This window comes from Hyaena hyaena, unplaced genomic scaffold, assembly GCF_003009895.1.
Source record: "Hyaena hyaena isolate Hyena2069 unplaced genomic scaffold, ASM300989v1 scaffold_125, whole genome shotgun sequence".
NCBI lineage: Eukaryota > Metazoa > Chordata > Mammalia > Carnivora > Hyaenidae > Hyaena > Hyaena hyaena.
The window spans coordinates 2,930,179-2,952,888 of record NW_024080757.1 but is presented as its reverse complement, the minus strand read 5'-3'; the positions used below and the strand labels follow the sequence as shown (position 1 = coordinate 2,952,888).

The window sequence follows — 22,710 nt, the reverse complement described above, 5'->3', positions numbered from 1 at the left end:
GTTCAAGGTGACTCTCAACTTCCTCCGTTTAGCATTTGTGTAGATGTGCCCTTTATAGAGACGGGAAGGACAGGAAGAGGAAACGTTTAGTCCTTTGCCTGTTGGCTCTCATCTGCGATCCGCTGGCTCTCCTCTGTCCTGCTCTGTATTGCTTGGAACTGCATTTCACAGTCTTCTTTACCTTTTGGCTTTTGTGGGTAGGACTGGTCAGTGAGAGGCACTGATGGAGGACCGGAAGATCAGAATGGGGAGAAGCCAGGGTGTTTCCTCCCTCTTTAAGCTCCGGGTTGTGTCTCAGGACCATTATTCCTGTGGCTCAGCTCCTAGCAGACTGCTCTTCCCTCTGGTGGTCCCAGCTCTCATTGGAGAGCTCCTGTGGTGTAGCCCCTGCTGAACGATGGCTCTTCTGGGCTCTCACAGCCCCGCCCCTTCCGGTGGGTCCCTCCAGCCTTCAGGTTGCTGATGGGTTCTTGCTGTTACTCATGTCCTGGTTGCTCCTCCAGTCCCTATTTGGTGTCTTGGCTTTTCCATCGCCCATGTAACCATAGTTCTATATTTTTCTAAAATGTCTAGAGTGGTTTTCTAACTAGAAAGAACCTGATGAATACAAGGGTGAAAATTGGAGAGTCCCGTTTCAGAAACGGTTTTTGTCAAGTTTAATATTTCTTTGATGCATCCCACTGGAGATGTTATGGGGTGAGCTGTTTGGTGGGCTCAGATGGGTGTCTGATCTCAAAGTATAGATTTGGGTATTGTCTCTCCGCATAGCGGTAGTATTTTAGCCCTTGGGAAGAATGATTGGGGTCAGGGAGTGAATAGTTGAGAAGAGAACCAAACTCCAGGACCTCAGGAGCTCTACTCATGGAGGACAGAGGGGGTTGGATAGAGAGGTCAAGGGGTAAGAGGAAACAGGAGTGTCGTGCTATTGACAGCGACAAGAAAGGGGTGTGGCACCGCATTGTGCTGCCTCGCGGTGTGTGGCATTTGGTTGGTGCAAAAAAAGTTCTTTTGAGATGTTTGACTCAAGAAATGGAAGATAGGAAGATTTGGACAAGCTACAGATTTTATAACTGCTTTTGTTTTTAAATTTTGAAAATGCTTATGTTTTGAGTATACAAGGAAGGCTTCTTCTTACCTTGTCTCCTGTAGATCCCGTTTCTGCTCCCTCCACCCAGTTCCAACCATGGCTGTTTATTCCTGACATGTGTCCTGACACTTTGAATGCAGATGCCTGCACTCGTGATTATGGAGTCTGGGTTTTACCCCACGGCCCCAGTGGGGGCATACTGCATGCATGTTTTAGCGTCTTATTCTTTGGGCAACATGTCCTAGTGGTCTTTCTGTTCTAGGATTTAGAGGTGAGTCATTCTTTTTCTTTTGTGAGCCGCTTCATAGCAGTCTCTGTTCCGAATACACTTGGAATGTGTTTAACCAGTCACCTTGTACTGTTATAAATAATGCTGCTGTGAATGACCTTGCACATACGTAAGGATGCTTGTAAGTAGGCTGAATCCTTAGGCTTCTTGGTCAGACGATACGCACTTGCCCCTTGAGAGGACGTTGCCCAAATTGTGTCCATAGATGCTCTGATAGTTTATGTTCCCACTGGCACTGCCTGAGAGTGCGGCTTCTTCATAGTTACATCAGCACAGTGTGTCATCAGGCGTTTGGGTTTTTGATACTCTAGTAAGTGAAGCATGGTACACTTGTTTTTTCTTAGGGCAGTTTTAATTTTCATTTATTTTAAGAATGGGATTGAGCATCTTTTTGTATGTTCAAGAGCCATAAGTGTTTCTTTTTTGTGTGAACTCTTAAATTCATCTTCTTTGCCCATTTTTTTTTCTGTTAGTGTTTGTTCTTCTTACTTTTTGAATTTTACTCATGAGGCCTGTGAGCCTAAAAGCCCACAGTGGCAGGAAACAAGAGCGTGCCGGATAAGCCAGTGGGCAGTGGTTTTGGATAGAGGGGCGGTGCCCCGATCGTGAGGTGCCCTGACAAGTCCATTTGGTTTGTCCGTGGGCCCTTACTTTATTAATGTGCTGAACGTATAGAAATAGATGCCCTGTTAGGGACCCCTTAGATGGAGTTACTTCTGAGCTGATTATGTGTCAGGATCAGCAGAGCAACTTAAATTGGGAAGACGATGGGGAATAGTAGCAATGTTCTTTTCTACACAGTAAAGGAAAAAGGGTCTGCCTTGCACTCTGATTTTGATTATGACCAGCCCTACTTGGCTGTGTAATTAATTTTCAATAGTTACTGGTAGAATTTTGCCAGCTGTTATTTCTCATTTCAAAAAAAATGTTCTTTTCATATACTGAACAGAGTTCAAGCTGACCCTCGGCTTCATCTTATTTCTGTGAAGCACCCAGCAGGACTCATTTTAAAAGAACAGACTTATTACAAGAGCAATCTCTAAGAATAGGTGCCTCCCCGTAGGAGCTCTTGTGTTCTGCTTCGCCCAGAAACACACCGAGCAGTCCTCCATTGTCTACGGGGGTGGGTCTGGAGACACTCTTTCTTTCATTTCTTCTCTCCCTCTCTCCCTTCTTCCCTTTCCGCCCCCTGTTTATTCTTCCCATCCCCCCACTCCTTCAATCCTACCTGGCTAAAGGCAGAATACTTTCTAACAGATCATTTTCATTGCTTTTGTAAAACAGAGTTTGAAGTGGTTACTCCATTCTGTTTACCCAGTCCCTTTGGAGAACAGTGAATGGAACAGAGAAGAAAAAAAAGGAATCCACTGACCAGAGCACTCATTTTGTCTTTTATTGGTTTTTAAGAAATTACTTTTTAAACGTGTACCTCAGTGGTGCTTGTAAATTCTCTTACTAAAGCATATTCTCCAACTGTGTGGTAGGCACCCAGTGATTCGTTTTGCATAAATAAACTCCCTGGGGATGATTAAGCATAATGGACACTTAAACTGTTGGGACTTGCCTTCCAGAGTTCCGTAGTAAAGAAACTCCCCCCAAATGCTTTGGGGTTGAAAGCAATGAACTTTTTCCCCCCTCTCTTCATCTTGTTCTTAGTGAATTTTTGTTTGTATCAGTGTTCCTAACTGCCCTACTTAAAGCTACAAATGGGGCCCTCTCCCTGTTGTATGCGGCTGCTCTAGGGGACTTTCAGATGAAACAGTCGCGTGAGATCAGTGTTCTCTTCCAGTGGTGCTGATTTGACCCGCGCCTGCCTCTGCTGTGAGGCCACCATCACGCAGAAGCCTGCGGGGCAGGGGCAGCTGGTGACTGGGACAGTCGGCCTGTGCCCTGGACTCAGAATCCCACACTCATTATTAATTCTCTCTTTATTTGCATGTCTCCTACGGATTACAGAAGGCCAAGAGCTGACACGTTCAAGATCTTGGAAATTTTGGAAATAGCCAAGCGGTTCCTTTTGAAGCCTGATTATTAGTCTTCTTAGAAATACCGTGAGGCAGTCTCATGGCCACGCAATACTTCTTTGTTTTGTTTTTAGATATTGTCTGTATTATTTTTGATCAAGAGGCAGAGAGCCACTAATGAGGCATTCTCATTTCCTTAAGTTTATAGTCTCTGGAGTCGGTTTGTCTGGATGTCTAATCCTGCTCCCCGCCCCCTTGCTGTGTGATTTTAGGCAAGTTACTTTTCCTTTCTAAGTCTTAGATTCTCTCTCTAAAATTAGAGTGAAAGTGAACCCACCTCAAATTGGGAGGGTTAAGTGGGAAAAAGAATGAGTACGATTGCTTGGCTCATACTATTGGATGCGTAATATATACTCAGTAATGCTAGTTATTGCCAGTACTGCTACTCAGATTTTTATTACTTTAGACTTAAAAGTAGTTTCTCTTGTGTGTATAAAGAAGTAGTTTGGAGAGTAATGCTTTTTGATTAAAACAAATAGTAGTTTGTTTTTCTCTCCTCACCCTTGGAGTAGGTGGTGTGTCAATGACCATCATTTTCTTGGTTCAGTGAGTACAAAAGCTTTTAGCAGTGAGGAGCGAAGTCGCTCAGAAAATGTATATCAGGTCACTGTTTTCATGATGGGTCTCAGCAGGAAAATACTTTTTTATATTCTCACCTCCAAATGAAAGAACACTATTGATTCCAAGCTCTCTGCAAAAAGGAAACTTAAAAATTATAATTTAAAAAGGTTTGATTCATTTTCTTGAATGAAAAAAGCAATAGATACTTAAAAAAAATTGAAGTAATACTGATGGATATAAATTAAATAATAACGTGTCCTGTCTCGGATTAAACTCTGTACATTTATATAGGTAAGGCCCGTAAAAACAGAACAAAGACTATAAAAGGAGCACACGAGCAGCTCTCCCTTCACCTCACACCCAAGGGTAAACACCTCAGTTTCATGTATAGGCTTCCAGAAATGCTCTTTACTTAGAGTGGAGTTTCTCTTAAAAAATTTTTTTTCACGTTCATTTTTGAGAGAGAGAGAGAGACACAGTGTGAATGGGGGAGGAGTGGGGGGAGAGAGAGGGAGACACATAATCCGAAGCAGGCTCCAGGCTCTGAGCTGTCAGCACAGAGCCCAACGCGGGACTTGAACCCACGAACCATGAGATCACGACCTGAGCTGAAGTCGGACACTCAACCGACTGAGCCACCCAGGTGCCTCTGTAATTTCCCTTTTTAAAAAAGAACTACAAGACCTGCTCTCTGCACCTTGCTTTTTCTTTCACCTGATGATTTAACAAAGACTGTTATAAATTAGCATTTACAGCCTTATCTTGCTGTTTAGACAGCTCAGTGGTATTTTAGCAGTAGTCTTTTAATTTATTTTAACAGCCTCTTCATAACAGATATGTAGGCTTTCTAGGCTCTTTGCTTTGTCAGTATGCTTACTGAGATTTGTAGAATTGGTTGTCTCTTTATAGGTATATATGTGTGTATAGATGTGTACATGTGCATATATGTGTGATAAATATGCACATGTGTGCTTGCTGCAAGTAGCCCAAAAGCACATTTCAGAGAAATTCTGATGCACATTTAAATTTTTGAGAGCAGTTCCAATATTGTATTCCAAAGAGTTTCATCCGTGTAGACTGCTGTCAGCAAAGTGAGGTGCCAAGTGTCCCTTTGCTTTTCTGGCACTAGATAGTGGCATACGTTTTAATAGTTTCCAATTTGAGGGCCGTCTGAGTGGCTCAGTAGGTTAAGCGTCCGACTTCAGCTCAGGTCATGATCTCACGGTTCGTGGGTTTGAGCCTCGTGTCAGGCTCTGTGCTGAACGTTGCTCAGAGCCTGGAGCCTGCTTCGGTTTCTGTGTCTCCTTCTCTCTCAGCCTCTCCTCCACTAGTACTCTGTCTCTCAAAAATAAATAAATGTAAAAAAAAAAATTAAAAAAATAGTTTCCAATTTGAAATGAGAATATAAGATCTTATTTAATTTTGCATTTAAAAAATTGAGTGAGATCAATGTATATTAGGATAAATTCCTAACAGGTCAAAGATTTACATGTGAAACCATATGTATACTATATGTAAAAACATTGGTGAACTCCTTGGTAATCTAGGAATAGAGCAATCTTACTAATTTTGACTTAAAGTCTAGAAGCAACAAGAAGAGAGGTTGATGAGTTTGATATTCTAGAAGTAAAACTACATGAAGAAAGTCTATAAGAAAGTAAAGTGACATACTGGGGAAAAATACTGTAATATATCATCGACAAAGAATTAATATTCCCTGTGTGTGTATTTGTGTATACTAGTAATTAAAGCAAGATAAAAATTACTGTTTAGCTGGGGGGGGGGGGGATGGGCAAAAGACATGAACAAATGGAAAATATTAAAAGAAATTGCAAACAGTCCTTAAATATATGGAAAGATGTTGAGCTCATTTGTAATAAGAGAAATACATACTAAAACCTCACTGGGATCCAAACTTCTCACCAGATTGGAATAAGTACAGAGGCTTGATAGCACACTGTGTGGGTGTTGATCTGGGTCAGCGGGCAGTCTTGTGCATTGCTCATGGAGTACAAGGCGGCACACCCTTTACGGATAGGAATTTCGAAGCATGTAATGGAATGACATAAGAATTTATCCCTTGACAACAGTCTCACTTTTTGGGGCTTGATTCCCAAGGTAATCGGGAAACATACAAAATGATATAAGCACAGTGCTTTCTTTCGTTGCAGCACTGTTTTTCAGAAGGAGAGACTGAAAATCATCAAATCTTGACAGCTAGAGTCCATGTGGCTAGTCTGAAGCTAGTTCCCTTCCAGACCAGCCCTCGTATCCCAGCTCGGGCATTGGCCGTATTTGGCTTCTGTGTAGATGGTTTTCAGGTGCCTGTCAGGGGTTGACTGCACCGGATGCCACAGCTCAAGTAGAAATCTCTTTGGACTCCTCTCCAAGCCCGTGCCTCCAGGCTGGCTGCCTTCTTACTGCCTTTCCTTTCCTTGGTTCCTTCTAGCCCATCTACCTAGTCCTTCTTTCCCTAAGTGCTTCTCTCTGTCTCCTGCTTCTCTGCACACTGGCGAGCCTGACCCAGATGCCTTGATGGAGGTAAGACCCTAAGGTGTTACCTTTCTCTTTGCAGATACTTAATCTGATAACCAAACATACACTAGTATGTTTGAACATTGACTTTATTTTGGGAGATGGGTTCCTGGAAAGGCAGTTCTTCTGGCATTTCTTGATTCTTCTGGAAGGTAGACAATGCTAAAATGGTTTATTTCTGTCTCAGATGCTATTCACTCCTACCCCGATAATGTTAATGTTTGAAGCTGGGACGTATCTTAAAATGGATAAGAACGTGAGTTCAGTTTTCTACCCCTCTGGAAGAGCTGTTGCAAAGTTGGTGGTGTTTCTGAGCGTTTGCTAGCATCTGAGAACCCAGAAAATGTGTTTGTAAGGGGCCACTGTGGAATCTGCATTCTTTGTGGGCAGATGATTCCCATAGTGTAGTGAGTTTATTTTCTGTGTCATTTAGTTAAAAAAAAAAAAAAAAAAAAGTCTTTGAGTAATTGTGGGTTGGCACAGAGATATGGAGTTACAGATATCTTTCTTGAACTCTTACCATGTAGCATAATTGATTACCCCTTTTTCAAGTACTTTTTTTCTTTGGATTTCTGTCAAACCATGTTTTATCCTTTTATCTTGCACATTGTGCCTTTTCAATGTCTTTTTCCCATCTCAACTTCTTCTCCGGGCCTTTGAATGACCCAGTGTTCTGCCTTCTACTTCCTTCTCTCTCCTTTCGTTTTTTCTCCTGTGATCTTGTCCATTCCCATAAATTCTGATACCTTCTGTAAGGTTTTGATTCTGCTCTTTGCCCAGGCTGAAAGACTCCCATGAGTTTTGGTTTCTTTTATACCGATAGCTGCTCTCTATTTCTAGTTGGAGATTTAATAGGGATTTCAAAGAAAGCATGCCCTCCTCCCAGCCCCGCCAAACCCCTATTGATTCTTTTAGTCCCCAGATCTCTTTCTTTCCAGACTTTCCTCAACTCAGTAAGTGGCACCACAAACAACGGATGATCAGGCCCAAGTTGCTTCCATGTGCTGAGGAATCCTACGTGATATTCCTATCTAGTCTACCCATGAATTCTCTTGACCTAAGAAATAGGCCTCCTCCATTTACTTGTTGATTTGCCATCACTGCAGTCCCTGTCCAGGTCACCACGCCCTTTCACTTACTCTTTCCCCAGTGTAGCTGCTTCCAGCTGGGCTTCTGGACTTGACCTTTTCCCTGCCTGTAGTCTTCACAGCACTTGTGGAACAGACTTTCTGATGTAGAGGTGAGCTGTTTGAAATGTAGTGGTGACTTCCCATTATGTTTACAGTACTGTGTACAGTCTTTAACTTGCCCAATGACCTGGTTCGTGCCTGCCTCTGACCTTCCCATCCTGACACTCCCGGTGTCCAGCCACATTGTTCTCTCTGGTACTAGAATGTGACAGGCTCAGTCTTGTTTCATGGCCTTTATTTTACACTTGTGGTGTTTTCTTCTTGAATGCTCTCTTCTGGTCTTTGCAGGCTAGGTTTTTTTTGTTACTTAAGTCTCAGCTCAGATCTGAGTTGAGGTCTCTGAGACGATTTTTGACCAGCAGCCCCCCAATTATTCTTTGTCCATTACTCTTATTCTCTTAATCATTGACCAGTGCCTGAAATTACCTTGTTTTTATCAGACTTCCTTCTCAGTACTTATTCCTTGAGGGTAGAAACTCTTGTCACAGCCATATCCCCTGTACCTAGGGTGAATCCTTGTTGTGTTACGGTTGTTTCCTGACTGATTTGTCCTTGTAAATAGTAAGTTCTGACAATATGAAGTAAGATGTGCTAACACAAAAATGAGTTCAGAAATAATTGGATAAGAGACTCCTGTGTTCATTGGAGAAGAGACATTCTTTTTTGAGGGGTGGTTAGAAAGTTGTGTCATTTTGTGGGCATTTTGGTATATTCATTGGGCCTGGTCATCGCAGTTAGATCACCAAGCATATTCACCTTATCTTGAAAGTCCATACATTCTGCCACATTTCAGAGAGAGTAGAGTCATTTGCCGTATTTATTGCCAGAGTTCTTTCTGAGATGGCTTTTGTTGTGGTACGTGTGGTGAGATTTGTCTTTATGTGTGAGATGGCTTTGAGGTGACTGAGTAGAAGATTGTGCCTGGATACGGAAGCTGGCATCTGGCACAGATAGTTCTGTCTTTAGGTGTTTGTTTGTTTGTTTTAGGTAAATGCCTAGCCTGTATTTGTTTTTTTTTCATTAGCTAACAGACACCCATGACTTTTGCTTATCTGTGTGATACATTGCTCATAGTTTAGGTTTGTCTTTAAAATTCAGCATTCACTCAATACCTGTTTAATGGATATCTCCCATGGGCCAGGTGTTGTAATAATTATTGGGAATATAACTGTGAATAAGATCAAGTTTCAGCCCTAAGTATTTGTTAAACAAAGTGGTGACTTTCTTGAAGCTTATTCATTAAGATGAGTATTGCCTTCAGAACTTTAGCAGAATGGTGGAAGTGCCGGATGCATGTGGCTTTGTGTAGGCTATTTTCCTTCTCTCTTCTTGAGCCTACTTGCACATTGTTCAGTGTTCATGGGTGTTTGAATGTTCATTCTTTGCCCATCACTGTGTTAGGCCCTGGACATTCAGAGGGCAGCAGATAAAAATGTTGTCTTCAGTATGTCTTACATAGTAATAAAGACAGGCTGGGAAAAGAAAATGAAGTGCTGGAATTCTCTCGGCACAGTCTACTGTGGGGGTGCAGAGAAGAGGCGTCTGTAGACCTTAGGCTGCATGAAAGATAAGTAGGAGGTAGGCAGGTAGATAGACGGGTGAAGGTCTATAGACCTTCTATAGAAGGTAAAGATACTCTAGCCAGATAGAGTAGTGCAGGCTTTAGGAATTGCATCTGGTTTGGTGTGGCTGGAGGGACAGATGAATGTAGGGAGAAATTAATATTGAAGCTGTTCCATAGCTAGATCTGGAAAGGCTTTGATCACCATTGGAACTCATCAGAAGGTTGATCCCAGAGGGATGTCTTACAGGCGGCATTGTGGAGAATAACTGGGAGGGAATGAGGGCAGGTAGGTAAATACTCATCATTTCTGTGTTTCAGCAGGGAAGTGACATACCCAGGTTTGTAAAGTAGAAGGTCACTCTGGCCAATAGTGAGGTGTGGTAGGGGATACCGATGGAAGGAGTGAGGCAGATTGGGAGGGATCGTAGTTTTCACCTAATAAACAGTAATAAGTTCCTTGCCTTTCAGCGATTCAAGAATTTTTTGCTCTTGTCCCTATAAAAATATTTCATCATTTTTATAAAAAAAATGTTTCGGGGAAAATGTCTGCCATTTTGTCAGAAGCTTGGATGGGCTCACGGTCATTCTGACATAATGCTGTCACTCGAAGTTCTCTTTCCGGGTAGAGAACGTGCACACACGCACTTGCTTCTTCTCATAGTTCTTTGTGTCATTACACCGTAGCTTCCGGTATTACTTTTGTATACACTGAAGGTGCCACAGTTTTCCATTTCTGTTTTCTTTTTCTTTTCATTGTGGGAGTCCTCTTTCAGTGTGTACGTCCTCTTAGACAAAGGAATAGCATCAAACACCATAGGCATTTACAAACTCATTTCATAACTTGATGGGTTTGGGTTATTGGTTGCGTCGCCAGCGAGTTTATCATAGTACGGTAGCCCCCCTCCACTGCCCTAGCCCAGGGTTTCAGTGGCCCGGGGTCAGCCCAGTCCAGAAGCAGATGGTGCTCCTGGTGGTGTGTTAGAAGGGCAAGTAGTAGCCTAACGCTACGACACAGTGCCTGCGTGTTCACCTCCTCCATCTCCTCACCTGGGCATTTTATCATCTCACTTCATCACAAGGGGAAGGGTGTGCGATACAGTGAGATACTTTTACAGAGAGAGACCCATTCACCTAACGTTTATTACACTATGTAATTATTCATTTTTATTATTAGTTACTGTTACTCTCTTACTGTGCCTGATTTTTAAATGAAACCTTATCACAAATATGATGCATAGTAGAAACCACAGCATCTATAGGACTGAGTGCTGTCTTGCTTTCAGGCATCCATGGGGGGTGTAGGGGCGTGTCCCTGACCACGATGGGGGGACCATGCACATAACACTAATGGATCAAACTGGTGAGAGGGATGAAAGGCTCACTTTAAATTATTAACTTTTTCACGGAAGACAAATTATATTTTTAATAGGTTCTCAAGCTGAAGAATATTCAGTATATGATAATGTCTCTGCCTGCAAAATATTGACACAGTCCAAAAAGGGGCAATTCACTGCATCTTCAGAAGTAAGATTCAGCCAGTTCAACTCAAGTGTTCGGAAGCTTTTAAGAGAAGGAAACTCTTGTTTATGTTTTCAGTGAGAAGATAGAGCAGAGGTTCTAACTGTCTGTATTTCTCATTGATATTCCCGTTTACAATAGAGTAGCCATATGTTGTTGCCACCGTACCTGGCTGTCCGCTGCCTCTGTCACCGTGCTGTCGGAGTAAGCGCTTGGGTGGTTGTGAACGATTCGGTGTTATGCTAAGGTCTCGATTTTATATTTGTTTTTCAATAGAGAATGCGTCAGACGCAGACCTGTGGCTCCTGAATAGTTGTACTGTGAAAAACCCCGCTGAAGACCACTTCAGACACTCCATAAAGTAAGTGCACGTTGGTTCCTTCCTGCTTTTTAATGAGTGAAGTAAGAATTTCAGGAAATCAGCTTTAAAAAACCCCCCTAATAATAGGGGCACCTGAGTGCCTCTGTCAGTTAAGCATCCAGCTCTTGGTTTTGGCTCAAGTCATGATCTCATGATCAAATATTTGTCGGGGGCGCCTGGGTGGCTCAGTAGGTTAGGCATCCAACTCTTGGTTTTGGCTCAGGTCATGATCTCTCCAGGTTCGTGGGTTCGAGCCCTGCATCAGGAAATGCACTGACAGTGTGGGACATGCTTGGGATTTTCTCTCTTCCCCTCTCTCTGCCTCTCCCCTGCTTGTGCATGCTCTCTCACTCCTTCAAAATAAATAAATAAATAAACTTTAAAAAAATATAAAAAAGTATGTATCAAAAAGTATGAATTGGATTTTCAACATTATACTGCTTTGTCTTTATGTGGTAAAGAATGAAACTTTAATGGGGACTTTTCTAATAGGTGATTTAAAGATTTGTTAAGCATTAATGACGTCTTCTTCTCAGGGAGCCCAGTCTACACTTGTTGCACCCACTGTAAAAGTCCTTCCTCTTTTCTCTTTCCCGCCCATTAGCGCTGTTCTCAGTGCTAAGTGATGCCTGGCCCTTAGGGGAGTGAAGTTCAGTGGAGGAGAAGGGCATCTAAGTCTTTGCTTCTTACTTTTGCCCCCAAGTGAAAGAAGTATTCTTTTCATTACGTGCTCTAAATCTCCTCCTGTTCACCTTCTTGCAAAACTTGGTTTATAAATTACGTCCTCGTTTTCCTATGTTGTCAACCTCTCTTCACCTCACTGATGCCTTTCCACGGGCACCGAAACCTGCTCAGGCCTCCTCAGCCCTGGGGCCCCTTGTCACTGAGCCGCTGTCTTCCTTCTGGTCTTCCCAGCCAGGCTTCTTAGACGCTCCGCCTCCTCACATCATTTCCTCCTCAGCCCCCATGGGTTTTATTGTCAAATACATCAAACGTATGAAACATGTACAAGTTACATCATCATCATCATCATCAACATAACACGTATATAGCAACCACTCAGCATAAGAATGATAACATTGCCAAGACTTTAGAAACTACCACGTGTCCCTTTTTTGTATCCTGTCCCCAAGATGTAATCTTTACCTTGACTTTTTGTGAGTTGTTCCCTCACTTTTATATGTAAATCTGTCACTTAGGAAGAGTATCGCCCCAAACAGTGTGTGGTTTAATTTAGTCCTGTTTTGAACTTCATTTATTGGACTTACTGATGTTAGAGATTTGCTTCTTTTCCTCAGCAATAGGATTTTAGACTTAAACATTTGATGGATATAACATAACTGGCCGTTCTTACATTTCACTGGATGAATTTGTCTCCATGTATTTGCTTTATTGTTGATAGAGTACTGAGTTTTCCCAGCGGTTTGCTTTTGTAAACACTGCTGCTCTGCACGTTGTGAACCTGTATTCTGGGCACACGTGTGACATTTATTTTAGGATATGTACTTAAGAGTTGAATTACTGGATCACAGGTGTGTGTGTATTCAGATGTTAGTAACGTCACACTCTTCCTCCTGAATGGACGTACCAGTGTTCACTCCCTGCAGTAACGGATGTATGCTAGTTGCTCTATATTCTTGCCAGTTCTCCATATAGTCAGACTTCCAGATTTTGGCCAGTCTCATGGTAAAGGTGATTAACTCACTGTGATTTGAACTTGCATTTTCATGATTACTAATGAGCATCTTTTTATTTGTTTATTGGCCCTTTGGATTTATCTTTTTTGTGAAATGGCATTTAAAATATTTTTTCCTATTATCTCTTTATTTGTGGGAATATAGTATACGTATTCTATATACTAATTTTTACATGTTGTATAGGCAGCAAACATCAGTTGTGGCTTATCTTGTTGCTTCCTTTAATGGTATCTTATGATGAAGAGAATTCTGGGTTAAAAGATCTTTTTTTCCTTTGGGTCTGTGGTCTTATTATTTAAGAAGCTTTTCTTTCTTTACCTCAGAGTTAAGGTATTCTTTAATATTGTCTAAGTGTCTTCTAAGTTTATAATCCACCTGGAGTTAATTTCAGCTGTAGGGTAACAGGGAGGGGCTCCAGTGTCCCTTTTCTCCCCATGCAGACAGTTTTTTTCAGTATATTTACTGTTTTTTGTACAATCCATTCTTTTTCCTTTTGTGTGTGTATTACCCACCTGGTCGTATGCCGAGTGTCCATAGATGTTTGGGTCTGTCCCTGGTATATCTCTCTGTGGTTCCATTGATCTTTCTTTCTTCTGGTGCTCTTCCAGACAGTCAGGGATGGATATAGCCTTGTATTAAGTCTAGATGCTTGATACCTATCAAGAATATCTTGGCTTTTCTTTGCCCTTTGTCCTTCCACATAAATTTAATACCAGATTCTAGGTTCAACGGGTAATAAATAGTGTTGAGGTTCTGACTGTGATAAGATCGAATCTCTTGGTGGCTTTGAGAGGAGAATTGGCGTCTCTACGTTTTAAGTTTTCCAGTCCACGAATAAGGTATTTAGGTCTTCTCTGATTCTCCAGGAATGAAAATGTCTTCATATAGTACCTGCATATGTTTTAGGTCTTTCCGCCTAACAACGTAGGGACAACTGCATTGTTCCAGTATCATTTATTATTATTTAAAAAAAATCTGTTCTTTCTCCTTTTACCTGTATGGTATTTATTTTTATACTACTGTACAAGGTAGTTTGAAAGAAATATTTTTCTAGCCATGTTTGCTTGTTTAGTCTCTTAGGATTAATTCTTGGAGCATTGGGAAGGATGACTGTGAACGAAGACGAGTATAGCTCAGGAGTCCACATAGGGCAAGAGCTGAAGTAGTTTGGGAACTGATGACATCTCTCACGTGGATATGGAAGGAAGGAGTGGGCTTAAGAAGGAAGAATTCTTTATACTTGGAGCATTGTTGAGTGTGACCTCCGGCCGGAGTACAATGGGGAATGCCAGACGGGCAGGTCAATTGGAGGGAAGACATGTTTTGGTTCGGAACAGGCTGTAGTTGAAGTCACAGCTATAAATACTCTAATAAAGTGATGATCCTATCTGATCTTTATTGAGTGCCTTCTGTGTGCTGGGCACGGTTGGACATACTGTGCCTCAGAGGGATCTCCCCTCGCTTGGTTCTTGCAGTCTGTCACTGAGTTGTAGGGTACAGCTTTATTCCGCTTTTACAGACGAGGCAGCATCTGTTTTCCAGAGGAAGTTCTCTAAGGCTGTTCAGTTCACACACGGTGGAGTTGGGATTGTAACCTAGGCAGTCTGCCTGGAGTCGCTGTGTGGAGTCGGCATCTTCCTGTGTGTGCGCCCCAGACAGAGCTGTCAGGAAGCGTTTGGAGGACCGAGGCAGTCGGGGGCGGGACCAGCACCAGGAGGGAGAGGTGTTATACGTTTTGCATGGGGGTGATAGCTGAATGTGATGGCATACCCACTTCAGAAACTATAGGAGCAGAGCAGACTGCCTGCCTGCGCTGGGCAGGGAGCAGAGGAGGGTGGTGGTGATGCGGGTGGCGCAGGGGCGCCGGGTCGCGGTGGGGAGGAGGTACGACAGCAAGCCGAAAATGATGATTGCCAGATGCCGCTCGTTTTCAGAGAAGGCTTTCCAGTTTCTGAGCAGTCTGTCGTGTCCTCAGGTTATCTACTTTTTCCCTCTGCGAAAGGTAAATAAGACCTAAGGGTGTTTTCGTGCTGCAGGGACCCTCTCAGGACGGAGCCGAGGATCTGCTTCCTGGGATGCTCAGCTTTGTAATGTAACTAATGGCTGTGTTTGTAGACGCAAACACAACTGTGTCAGTGGGTTTTGTTATATACACTACCGTGTTGTGAATGTGGTTCCCGGAACGGTGTGGTGTCGGCATGACTACCTGAAGTAATCACACGAGAAAACTGTCCTTAAACACTGGTGGCAGCAAGTGTGTTCCTTTAGTGCACCCTTCTGCCTACCTGAAAGAAAACGTAAAAACAGCAGTATAGGTGATTAAATATTTTTTTTAATGGCTTTAAAGGCTTTCGGTAATCACCCCTGGTTCTTGTTAACATAAAGCCTATGCTGGCATTTGATTTGTTTCCAGAATAAATATAATCCAGTAAAAGACACAGGAACAAGGCTGAGGAAACGTCAAATTCAAGTGACAGTTTTATACACGGAGAGACTCTCAGTGATAGATGACCTGCTCGTGTGGAGCATTTTGCTTTACTTTGATGCTTTCTCCCTTGTCATCAGCATCTCTTAACAAAGAAAGATGATGAATACTTTATAAACTCTGTTCTACCCTGACTCATCTACATTTTCCTCCAGGCTCCTGGAGTTCTTTCCCTTCAGTCTCCTCTCTTGAATTCCTTTTCCTTTTTTCTTTTTTCTTTTTTAAATGATATCGAGGCAACATTTAATTTCAGGAGAGTCCGGTAGGGTGTTTCCCTTCTTGTTCTGCTTCACTTAATCCCTTCTGCTCAAATTCAGAGATGTCCAACGATGAGCTAAGGCCTATTTTTTTTTTGTTGTTGTTGTTGTAAATCTAGATCTCTTATGAATAGCAGTTGCCTCACTTTGCCACTCATTCCTGAGTGTCATCATTTCTGATCTCCCGCCTTTGTTTCTCTTCCATTGTGTTTCTGGTACTTAATAATTGTTTGTCTTTAATTACTCATCATCTCATATTTATGACTCCTGAGCCACCGAGTAGTAAACCCATCTCATTTTAACAGGAGTCAAGAAAGAGAACTCTAAGGGATTTATCTATCGTCTTTTATGTCATTAATACCATTGATATTAGGATTCATGAATCATTGATCTCATTGATTAAGATCCATGAATTGTGAAATACTAACAAGACAATGGTAGACTGATTTCCCCCTGCCCCCGGTGGTGGTGGTGGTCAAACTCCACAGTCTACACAGTATTGTGGGCAGTGTTATTTAATGTTGGTCAGGGAGATTGTGGCTCAGAATTATTTGGAAGTCTTCATTTTATAAATCAGTGTTGATAATAAAACATGTGATCTTTAAATAATTTGTTAATCTAGTTAATGTACCCAGTACGAAAATGCATGTCTATATTAATCTGTAGGCTCAGCACTTTATACTGCCTCTCTTCTAGTGGATCTCATTATTAAGGTTTTACAGTGTTTGTGTTACTGGTACTCAGATTGTTAAAAGAGTGGGAGTTTTAAGTAGCAAAAGTGGAGTCGAGTGATTTTGGTGGGGGGGGGCTGCCTTTTGAACTTTGAAATCTGAAATGCTTTTGCCTTTGCCAATTTTGAAAAAATCACTAATGAGCCCCATGTTTTGTGATAGCGGCGTATTGGGTGTGTACGCTTTCCTCTCCAGCATTTGCTAGTCGCCCTGTCCTTGTTTCATTCATTACCCCAATTTGATTTAGACAGTATGGCCTTTAACTTGAGGGGCTCTTGAAAAAGATCAAAAGTTTCAAAAAAGTAAAATTTGCTCTTAATGAGAGTATCGCAAAAGAAAACTCCTTTGGTTAATGCTTTATAGAAATGTGGGATCTTTTCTATGCCACCTAAAGGAGGTCATTCAGAGAGGCTGGTGAAAATAAACACATCTTGTGTGTTCTGTATAAATGACAGAAAGAATAGCCAGCTTGCTTTGATCATATGTGCTGTCAACCTCTTTTTGACCTGGTGCATGATTAACCCAAACGGGCAATGTGGTTTTAGCCATACTGATAGTGGATAGACCAGAGTCACTGGGTCTTTGAAGCACCTTTGCTGTAGAAATTAGTGGTCCTGTTGAAGGGAGGGTTTAGATATCTGAGTGAAGTTACTTGAAAAAACAATTGGAAATAGAAAGAGGAACGAACACGGAAGAAAACGGTTGAGACAGAGGCTACTTAACTTCGTATAACACCTTTCTGTCTACAGGGGAGCTCTTTACATAGCATTCTGTTGATTGAACACAGAAGTTATTGGGCGTTCATTCCTATTATGAAATCATTGTTTTGCTTTATGTAGATTTAACTTGGAGTTCTTCTTTATAAAGGTGGGGAGGCAGCATAGTATTGCTTCAACGTGAATTTGTAAAATTTTTTTTAAAACAGTTAACCTATTAAGAACAGAGCAGTCCTTGGCCTTTCAGTTAGTAATTATCCAGTTCATAAGAGGTTAAAAAGCTAGACTGATTCTGTTGTTAACCTGGCTTCACTAGTAATCAGGTTATCTTTTGGGAGAGAAAAATAATAGTAGGCTTTAGTTTGGCCTTTTGTAGAACACCGGTCAGATCACATGTTCTGTTAAACATAATTTTTGGGGCGCCTGGATGGCTCTGTCATTAAGTGTCTGACTCTTGGTTTCAGCTTAGGTCAAGATCTCACAGTTTGTGGGTTCGAGCCCCACATCGGGCTCTGTGCTGGCAGTATGCAGTCTGTTTGGGATTTCTCTCTCTCCCTCTCTCTGCCCCTTACCGGCTGGCATGCTCTCTCTCTCTCTCTCAAAAAATAAAAATAAATAAACAAAAACTTAGTTTTTAATACTGTACATTGTAATTTTTTTTTTAATTTAAGTGTTTTAATTTCGGCTTTTCTAGTTGAATGAGATGGCTTCAGTTCATTGTCAGTTTTATGTCCTTGCTTAAACTGTGAGTGGCAGCCACCTGAGTATGATTTTACCAGGCACAGTCTCTTTGCTTCAGTTTTCCTTGCTCACCAGCACGTTTCCCTCCATATGGAACATTGCTTCCAAAATAGATCATACCTGTCCTAGATCAGGTATGGCCTCGCGAGGTTTTTGTCCCTGCGTAGTGCCATGCTTGGTGTGAGGTGACCCCTCGTCTTCCCGTCTTCCCTCCTTTCCTTCACTTGTCTGGTACCGTCCGTGTGCTGATGACTTGCATGTTTCAGTGTCTGACTCTCGTCTCCCCTTCCAGGATCCAGACATGTATCTGACTGCTTCCTGGATGTCTCTGTTGACATGACTCACTGACCCCTCCGGTCATCATGTGGAAACCCATATGATGCACCTCGCCTTTCTCCCGCTGCCGTTTCCACTCATGCTGTCTGTCTCGTTTGCTTGCACAGTCATCTTCTGTATAGTCTGTGAGCTTTCTTTGATTCCTTTCCTTCTAGAATATCTTTCCCTTCCTCCTTTTAACCTCTCTTCTTCCTCTTTTCTTTTTTAAAAATTTTTAACGTATATTTATTTTTGAGACAGAGTGTGAGCAGGGGAGGAGCAGAGAGAGAGAGGGAGACACAGAACCTGAAGCCGACTTCAGGCTCTGAGCTGTCAGCACAGAGCCCGACGTGGGGCTCAAACCTGTGAACCTGAGCCGAAGTCAGACACTTAACCACCTGAGTCACCCAGGCACCCCATCTTTCTTCTCTTTTTGCTCGATATTATTAGTGTTTTTATTCCATTTGTGGTAATAAGTGTTCCTCTTAGACCTGGCAGTGAACCACTGTGTTCTCCTTGGGATTCGTCAGATTGCCACAACTAGACACACAACTAACCTTCTCCCTCCATTCCTGTTGTACTGCTGTAGCTCTGGGCCTCATGATCTCTTGCTCATAATTTCACAGGAGAATTTTAACTCGTTTTCAGCTGCATTTCTGGGCCAGTCCATGCTCTTCCTTCCTTCACACCCTGTAGTTCTTCGTCCCAGCTACAGGAGGAAGATAAAAGTTCTTAGTGTAACAAGGTTTTTAGCAAAATCTCTTTCTTGCCTCCCTCTTTTGCTTGTTTTCTTTTGACTCCTTCATAGAATTCTGCTTCTGCATACATGATTTTTTAAATACATAGTGTGTTTGCGTGTATTCTTCCTTTTCCCTGGGAAATGCTCCCCTTTTCTCCCAGATGCATGCATGTGTGCATGTGCGTGCACTTGCGGACACACACACTCATGTAATCCTGCCTGGCAACCTGTTCATCTTTTGGAACTCCTCTCAAAGGTAATATCGTCTTCATCTCCCTTCTCACTGTCCCCCTTCGCTCCAAGGTCCACGGAGTTAATCACCCTCTATTCTCTGCTACTTCTTTAACCCATACAACATCTATTGTTGAGTATTACATTTTATTATTTGTTTACATATTTGACATTCTACCAGAATGTGAGTCTTGAGGTCAGGTTATTGACCTCAGGAAAATTCTTTTTTTTTATGGAGTTTTTGACCCATTGGCTCTAGTGTGTAATGATATTCCTTTTCTTGGGAAACAGAAACCATTGATAAACTGCTTGTCAACTCTTCTAAAAATGGTCCCCCAAGTCCCTTGTGAAATGCTTGTTGGAGACAAGTATGTATATTTGTAAAAAGGGCAGAGAAAAATCTAATTTTCAAATATCATGTTAATGGACCTTCTTTTTAAGAAATCATGCTGTTTTCTTTTTATGTTTTACCCGTAAACTAGGAAGCCCCTTGTCATAAGTGAGGCAAGAAACTTGGGTTCGTCTCTGTTGCTGCACAGTGTCTGTCCAGAGGGAAGGAAAGGGGGCAAGAATTTTTTTTCAATTTCAAGTTTTTATTTAAATTACAGTTAGTTAACACACAGTGTAGTATTAGCTTCAGGAGTAGAATTTAGTGATTCCTCACTTCCATAGACACACAGTGCTCATCACAAGTGTCCTTCTTCCTGCCCATCCCCCGTTGAAGGCATCCTCCCACGCAGCACCCCTCCAGCAACCATCAGTTTGTTCTCTATAGTTAAGAGTCTGTTTTATGGTTTGCCTCTCTCCCTCTCTCTCTTTTTTCCACCCCTCTTTTCACTTATTTGGTTTCTTGAATTCCAAATATCAGTGAAGTCATGATATTTTTCTTTCTCTGACTTCTTTCTCTTAGCATAATGCACTGTAGCTCTATCCATTCATTGCAGATGGCCAGATTCATTCTTTGACTCAACTGTGGTTGAGTAGTGTTCCCTTGTTATATATATACCACTTCTTTATCCATTCATCAGTCAGAGGACATTTGGGCTCTTTCCATAATTTGGCTACTGCTGATAATATAGCTATAAACATCAGAGTTCATTTGTCCCTTCAGATCACTATTTTTGTAGCCTTTGAGTAAATCTATGTAGAGCAATTGCTGGTTTGTGGGGTAGGGATTCTTGGAGTAGTCACTTGGTCAATCTGGTGGAAGCCCACCTGTGAATGACAGGACTTTGTTCTTCCTGCCAAACTAAGCTGGACCAGCTTCAGGACCTTGACTATTGGCTCAACTGAAGCATCTCATCCTGAGTCAGAGAGTAGGAAAGAAAGATGTAGATGAAAACCTGGTCATGTTTGGTCTAGAGTTTGACACACAATTGTAATTACTCAATACATATTTGTCCAGTTAGGTCAAACTGGGGAAGAGACATTAGTGTCATTCTCTCTGTGCATTGGCAAGTCATTGCTAATGTATTTGCTCTGTGTTAAATATATAAAGTATATCATATAGCTATATTAATACCATAGCATATATTTTGCTTTTGAGCATCAAATTGTTCAGTTTCACCAAATGAGCAGGAAACATCAGATATACCACGGAATTAAAAAAAAAAATAAGCATGGCTGTTGCAGGAGAGGAAGCAGAAGCGTTGGTAAGGTTGGCTTGAGAAAGGGTGTTAGGAGAGAGCTCATGTAGTAAGATCTGTGTGCACAGTGATCCTGGGAAAGACCGCGTTTTTCTGGATAAGTTGTTGTTTAGGGGGCTGGTCTTACCATCATACCACATGTGGATTTGTGTTATTTAAGTCCTAAGTCATGGTTCTGTTTAGTCTATTTTTTGTTGTTGCAAGGACTTTGTATTTGGCTTTTCCCTGTCAGCAAATCTGGGGTTAATCATGGTGTTAGAGGAGCATGCTCTCTGGAAACATAAATGGAGTGCCGTCTGTTGATTCCTAAAGATTTTGACCAATTCCTTGTCACAGGGTTTATACTGCTTGTACCCTAACCAAGGAAGAACGTGCAGATGAGTGAGAGTTCAGAGATACTATTATGTGGCATATCCCAGTGAGACACTTGATTGGAAATAAAAGAGAAAGTTATTTTAGTGTTGAACTTCTGGTAGACGTGAATAAAACAAAATGAGGGAATAGTTAAATTCACAGTTGAAAGATTAGTAACTTATTTTGCAAATCAGGAACAGAAAAAGCAGTTCAAGATGTAGTAAGTCATTTTAAAATGCAAAACCGAGTTTTTGTAGTTATCTACAATCTTTTTAGAGAACAGTATTTTGCATATTTTATGATTACTGTTACATCAACAGTTGCTTTGTTTTTGCTGTTTTGAGCAAGAGAGTAAGTGAAAGAGGTCAGTGTATTATGTACTGGCAACAGCTGGCTGATAGCGTTGAATACTTACGTAATTAAATATATGTGTTGGCTGTTGTCCTAACAGCTCTGTAGGTGGAGGCTCCGGAAAGCATGCAGAAACTTGCTCTAGCAGGATTAAAGAAGAAATCACCATGATCTGAGCCCCTGCTTTCAGCCAAGAGTGATTTCCTATTGTTTTGGTTTCAAAGACATTCTACTTATTCTTGGTGTGTGTGTTTATACAACAGAGAAAAAGACTTGTGTTTTTTCCCCCCTCTCTTTATTGTATGCTTTAAATGTAAGAAACATAGTCTTTTTTAAATTTGAGGCATTCAGAGGTATTGTTTAATAACAGAATAAATGAAATAAAAAACATACGACCTTTAAAACTATAAGACAGGATATTAAAACATCGCCTGTTAACTGTTGCTGTCCCTTGCTTACGGTTGCACTTAGTTTAGGTGTCCTCCGGGCCACTTTGAAGGGTTACTTCGATTTTAGACTACATTAAGGCATGGGGGTCTGTGATCATGGAAAATTGGAGAGGGTGGCTGTGAAGGGTAAACAGCATCCCGAGGTAAAATGAAACTGTGCTTTTAGCTACTAGCCTTATCTGTTGAGGCAAATCCTATTCAAAGTTCCCTATGTTTATTTCTATTACTGTTTTTATAGCTCAAGGGCTGAGGCCAGTCCTTAAGGCACCTTTGAATATAGGCTTTGATGACTGGAGAGCAGCTTTGTGGCTATGAGGCACGGTCCTTGTAGACACAGGCTGGCATGGCTGTGTGTGGCTGTCCCAAATGAATAACCTGTATTTAACCTTCTCTTTATGCGTCTCTACCCCATTTCGAGGTTCCTGAGGGGTAGCCACTTTGTGATTTATCTACCTCCTGACACCTAGTAACAGTGGCTGACCATGATGGTTGGACAAATGAATGAACCAGATCATACATTTGGCTTTCTTTCTAGATTTATCCTCCTCCCCCCCCGCCCCGCCTCTGTCAGAACGAGTGTTTTCCTCTGTAGCTTTTCATAGAACTTTTTCTCCATCCCTGTTTTCTATTAAATTGCATTATTTAGAAATTAAGTTTGGCTGCGTGTCCTAGAAAACTAAAATAACTAGAGGCTTAAATAAGATGGAGGATTTATTTCTCTCGTTATAATGCAGAGTCCATAGTTAGGAAGTTGCTGGCTTTGGTTTGCCAGTTCCAGGATGGGTGTGCCATGTCTCTGCAGTTTTATTCATCTTTTCCTTCTGGTGGAAAGTGAATGCTCCTCTCCAGCCATCATATGTGTTTTCTAC

At 41.7% G+C, this 22,710-nt stretch overlaps 1 protein-coding gene across 7 annotated transcripts in view; it reads left to right on the top strand.

The window, feature by feature from the left end:
* The window catches only part of CDKAL1 (CDK5 regulatory subunit associated protein 1 like 1), a 706,117-nt gene that overhangs the window by 95,015 nt on the left and 588,392 nt on the right, over nt 1–22,710 (top strand). For all 7 annotated transcript variants that reach the window (XM_039237460.1, XM_039237461.1, XM_039237462.1 and 4 more), the window contains one exon: nt 11,045–11,129. In XM_039237460.1, the coding sequence (XP_039093391.1) occupies nt 11,045–11,129 (85 nt within the window). The remainder of the gene's footprint in view (nt 1–11,044; nt 11,130–22,710) is intronic.